The 5,588-nt window shown below is 49.9% G+C and overlaps 1 protein-coding gene across 1 annotated transcript; it reads left to right on the top strand.

Moving 5' to 3' along the window:
- Positions 1–592: 592 nt before the first annotated feature.
- On the top strand, positions 593–3,016 carry LOC119406523 (GRIP and coiled-coil domain-containing protein 1-like). Its single transcript, XM_037673263.1, has 2 exons — positions 593–941; positions 2,031–3,016. The coding sequence occupies exons 1-2, from the start codon at positions 593–595 to the stop codon at positions 3,014–3,016; spliced, it is 1,335 nt and encodes a 444-aa protein (XP_037529191.1).
- The last annotated feature ends 2,572 nt before the right edge of the window (positions 3,017–5,588 follow it).

The raw sequence follows: 5,588 nt of genomic DNA, 5'->3' as shown, positions 1-5,588 counted from the left end.
ACCCCAACAATTATTGCATATATGCTGGGCACCCCAATGGACAAAACGGGCTCGGCAAATGGTAGGCCCGACGTCCGTGGCCGTTCAAAATATGACCGGCCCGACGTCGGCAAATTCGGTAGGGCCGATGTCATTTTTTGCAAATGGCCGGGTTGTTTGCCGACCATCGGCAGCTGGTCGGCCAACGGCGTCGGGCCGATGTCGTAGACTTGGCAGTGCCTACCTCAGACCGCACGCGTTCTCAGCACTTGCAAACGATGACAAAAGCATGGCCAGGCAACGCTCATATACCGTTGTTGAATTTCCCGCGTTCAGCTTGCTGGAAGAAGACGAGCTTTGGGCCAGCGAGCGCGTGAGCTCGTTCTACCAGGAACGAAGGAGCCATCTTGACGTTCTGGGCTCATGCGGACGCTAATAAACGTCTGTTTGAGCTTGTAAGTCCGCGTCGGCTGGTTTTTGTGCCACATATTTTACATTTGGTGCCGAAACCCGGGAGGCGACAGCCGGGAGCTACCGTCAAGGGACATCGCTGGTGGCTACCGACTGGAACAACAGCCGCGAACTACGGAGGCCAACAGATCAGCTTATCGCCATGAACAGGCTCAAGATGAAGAGGACCACGCGAAGGGCCCAGAACACCAAGCTTATACAAGAGGCAAGTGCGCTACTTGAGAATGATGACGCGACAGTGCGACAGATCGACTCGATTTATGAGAGGCTCAAGAGCAATAATGAGGAGCTGAAGAAGATTAATGATGAGATGGAAAGCCACATAAGTGACGAGGCATTCGAGGCGGAGTACGCTACCGTAATTGAATATGAGGACAACGCGACCCGCATCTTAGCCGAGCTCCAGAGCAAACGCCGCCAGCATAGCGAGACATCTCCAGTGTCACCGCACATCGAAGTTCGCGACGTGCCAGCGGCTATGGGACCTTCTGGTAGGCCAGGAGCCAAGTTACCGAAGCTGACGATTAACCCTTTCGCTGGTGACTTGTGCAAGTGGAACGAGTTCTGGGAGCAATTCGATCAGGTCATCAACCAGAACGGCAATCTTTCAACTAGCGACAAATTTAACTACCTGAGTCTGTTCTTGAAAGAAGACGCAGCGGCAGCTATAGCGGGGCTTCCTACCACCGAAGCATGCTACGAAGACGCGTTAGACATCCTGAAAAGACGTTTCGGTGACAAAAAGCGCTTGGAGCAGGAGTATTTCTCTAGGCTTCGAAGGCTTCCTCCTGTGCGTTCGTCTAACGAAGTGGCCAAACTGCGCAAGTTATATGACCATGTGCTGATTAACACGCGGGGACTGGAGGCGCTTGGCATAAGCAAGTCGTCCTTTTCATCGATGCTGTGCGACATTCTGCTGAGGGCATTGCCACGCGACATCGTCGTGGCATATCATCGATCCTGCGCGACACAACCTGAAAGCTCCAACAACGTTCAGCATGACACGGAACTAGAGCGTCTTCTTCACTTCGTCTCTATTGAACTGGAGAGCCTCGAAAGGAGTGACTTTGGGGAACAAAAAGGATACGACGAGGCGGCTCATCCCAAAGACGAGAGTCCTCGCTTTCACAGTGCGACCCCAACGTCATCAGTACTCCACTGTCAAGTGGCTATAACTGCAACGAACTCGAGCTGTAATTTCTGCAAATCCACGCAGCATTTGACAGAGTCATGTAGCATGGACTTATCTCTGCCAGAGAAGAAGAAACTTCTTTCTGCCGACATGAGGTGCTTTCGATGCACATGTAAAGGTCACCGAGCAAGGGATTGCAGGCGTAGAGTTACATGCTCGGGCTGCAAAGGTCGTCATGCAACCACTATGTGCGACCCAGATAAGCTAAGGCGAATGCAGCGGGAAGACGTCAAAATGACCGGAGAAGTTTCCAGACCAGGAAACGAAAAAACGCTGACTACCGTGAAAAAGCGTGGGTGGACCTCACAAGGCAGCACGGACCCCAAATCATCAAAGACTTTTCACTCCCGAATAATGGATATGACCACCCAACTTGACACTGCAATAGAATGCCGCGAAATCAATGGCAGGGGAAAAGGAAGACTCCAGCGATATGAGACCCGAATCGAAGAGCGTGTTCGAGCACGCAAAAGTCAGAGGCTGGAGCCTGCATTCTATGCTATCCACAAGCGAAGCATCCAGGAGAACAATGATGCACAAGTTCAAGTTCAGAGACGCTTGATCGAGGAGACCACTTCAATGGATACCAATATGGCCAAGCGGCGATTGAAGTTGCGCGAGGAACAGACTGCTCGTGAGCGGGAGCACACGGACCATGCAATCATGCTGAAGGAGCTTCAACGCCTGCTTTTTGAGGGGCGAACTTTTCATGAGAACTTTGAAGATAATCTGGAGAAAGTCATGAGAGAAGCTGCTCAGGCACACGTGGCGATGGAGTACGAGTCCAAAATACAAAACTTGACTCAGGAGCTGGACGAGGTGCGCAAGCGGCTGCTTGTGTCGGAGGAGAAGCTCAGACTGATTTTCCCCCTGCTGCTCAAGATGCAGCAGTTGGGCATGGAACAATGCGAGATTGAGTTGGAGAAACAAAAAAGACAGCCAGGACATGTCGTGGAGCACCAGCAGACGACGAGAAGAGAGACAGAAATGGGTAGCCTGGAGAATCGTCTAAAGGAGTTGTCTCAGGCAGGAAGAACACATGATTGGTTGCGCATGCAAGACTGTGCTGCCATCCAGCAAATTCAAGAGCGTCCCTCACTGCTCACACGAGAAGACGCAACCTCATCAAGTGCTGCAAGAATCGGACCAAAGAATACAGAACTGCCTTCCCAGCAAATGAAACCTGAACGTGAGGACATCGCTGGACCGTTTTGGCAACAGGCGCCTGCTGCTGAAACCGTCGAAGCACCATGTGCTGAAAGCCCTGTGGACCTGCTCGCCTACATCCGCGAGCTGGCAGGAGAGGACGTCCTCAGTCTCCATGCCAAAGCACGAGAGAAGCTTCGGCAACTGAAGGAGGAGTCCGAAAAATAGAAGACTGACACCTTCAGGCCAGGTCGAGGAAGCGGAAGGGTCGACGCGTACGGAGGTAATATAGCAAGCGCCTGACCGTACAGACGAGACACCACTGCGCGGCCGGGAATGTGTTGAATTTCCCGCGTTCAGCTTGCTGGAAGAAGAAGACGAGCTTTGGGCCAGCGAGCGCGTGAGCTCGTTCTACCAGGAACGAAGGAGCCATCTTGACGTTCTGCGCTCATGCGGACGCTAATAAACGTCTGTTTGAGCTTGTAAGTCCGCGTCGGCTGGTTTTTGTGCCACATATTTTACACCGTTATTCACCGCCATACATTCTGCATTTATTTCATGCAAGTATATATTATTTCGACCGCGGAGGGGGTCAGTTTTTTTAGGGGGAGGGGGGGGAGGGTATAAGCAATATTAATTTCACTTTTGCAATTTTACGCAACGCTTGAGGCAAACGAGATGAATTGAAAACGTTTGCGCTGAAATAATGCTTCAAATGGTGAGAAGTAATAATAACGAAATAATTTTGCACAAATATGCTTGTTTCCACTGTTAAAGACAACTAAGCCCAACTGTACTTGAGTGTACACATCGTGTCCCTAAAATTGGCAAATACAACTGCTGCTCACGCTGTATGAAATATTGGCACCTACCCAAGCAAGCGCTTCGATCAATAAAAAAATCAGACGGATACAAGTATAATTTTAGAGATAACAATTAATTTTTTTAACATTAGTCGAAACAAATGACCTTCGGTCGAGGTGCATTGCGTGTTGTCAAGGTGACTCTACATTGATGTCGTCTTCCGTTTCTGTCGCTTGGCCCCGCCACGGTGGTCTAGTGGCTATGGCGCTCGACTGCTGACCCGTAGGTCGCGGGATCGAATCCCGGCCGCGGCGGCTGCATTTTCGATAGAGGCGAAAATGTTTGAGGCCCGTGTACTTAAATTTAGGTGCACGTTAAAGAACCCCAGGTGGTCGAAATTTCCGGAGCCCTCCACTACGGCGTCTCTCATAATCATATCGTCGTTTTGGGACGTTAAACACCAGATATTATTATTTTTTTTTTCTGTCGCTTCCTGTTACGACCGCCGTCTCCGTCGCTCGCGCCAATGAGCCACCTTTTCACGACTTTTCCTACAGTGGACAGGGATGCTTCCGGGAAGCTGCTCAGAACGGACACTGCAACAATAATCCATGTAATAGAACAAATTGTGAACCCATAGTTATGATAACAATACAGTTTCCAGAAAATGACTGCTGCACAAGCATACTAAGACGCAAGCATACCAAAGCGCTTTTAACACATAAATAACACTGCTATTTTGCAAGATCCTCAACACAGATATCTAGTTCTTAAAAACGCCAGGCCTGCGCTGAAACCGCAGCGCAGTCACAGCGAAAGCTGGAAGAGCGGCGTTTCTAGATCCCGTTGTAAGCTCTCTTGGGGCTACAATACAAGTACACTAGAAAGGTACCCATTACGCCATAAATCACAATTTCTGTGAAGATGGGAAGCACCTACTAAGCCATCATTCGTCATTCGGCGGAGAAGCGAGGCACCAGCTACAGGTCTGTAACGCATTATATGCACTTTGTTGACGCGACGACTGACGATGATAAAGAATTATGGCTCAGCCCTGTGTAATGGGTTGGAAGCTTTAAACGGCGCACCAGTTATGTAATTTGCATTCGGTGACGCCCGGTTGCTATTTCCCTCTCCCGTCATGCTGTATAACATACGTTGACGTGGGAGAGAGCCGGAGGGGGGGGGGGCGAAGAACTTTAATGAGACCCCGAGGAAGTGGATCATGCGCTTATGGGCTTCCTTGGCAACCAATACAAGCGCACTTTCGATGAACCCACTACGCTATAAATCATTGCAATTTTACTGAGACCCCGAGGAAATGGATCATGCGCTTATGGGCTTCTTTGGCAACCAATACAAGTGCACTTGCGAGGAACCCACTACGCTATAAATCATTGTAATTTTTGTGACGTAGGGCAGCAGGCACTGTGCCATTTTTCGTCATTCTACAGAGAGCCGTGGTACCTGCTAAACGCATGTAAGGCATTACGCGCACTTTGTTGATGCTGTGCCTCATGACGATGAAGAATTATGGCAGAGCCCTTTGTAATGGGTTAGAAGCATTCAACAACCTACTCGTTGCGCAATTCGCATTGTTTGACGCCTGGTTACAGAATTCGCGTTGTGCGACGCTTGGTGCTTATTTTACTCTTCTACCACGCTATATTGCATATGCTAATGTGGTTCCTTCCCGACATGAAGCCTGTATAGGACCTTTTTGCAAAGCAGTATCAAGCACCGGCATGGCTCAGAGGTTGAATACTGGGCTCCCACGCAGGGGGCCTAGGTTCGAACCTCGTTCCATCCTGGAATTTTTTTCTTATTTAGTGTTTTTTTCCTATTTCGAGCGATTGTGGTTACGGACACCGGCGGCGGCGGCGGCGGCGGACAACTACGGCACCAAAAACGGCCGGTGAAATGATCTCATAACAGCTTTCGCTGTAAAATCTAAGTACCACTCTGACGTGACCAACACACTGCATGCACATATGCG

This window comes from Rhipicephalus sanguineus, chromosome 10 (genome assembly GCF_013339695.2).
Source record: "Rhipicephalus sanguineus isolate Rsan-2018 chromosome 10, BIME_Rsan_1.4, whole genome shotgun sequence".
Lineage (NCBI taxonomy): Eukaryota > Metazoa > Arthropoda > Arachnida > Ixodida > Ixodidae > Rhipicephalus > Rhipicephalus sanguineus.
This window is presented reverse-complemented; position numbering and strand designations above follow the sequence as displayed.

What these genes read in the sequence shown, in the direction of transcription:
- LOC119406523 (XM_037673263.1), top strand. Translation starts at nt 593, where the DNA reads ATGAACAGGCTCAAGATGAAGAGGACCACGCGAAGGGCCCAGAACACC. An exon ending in AGCGGCTATGGGACCTTCTG is followed by an intron (nt 942 to 2,030) that starts GTAGGCCAGGAG and finishes ACACTGCAATAG; the next exon opens with AATGCCGCGAAATCAATGGC.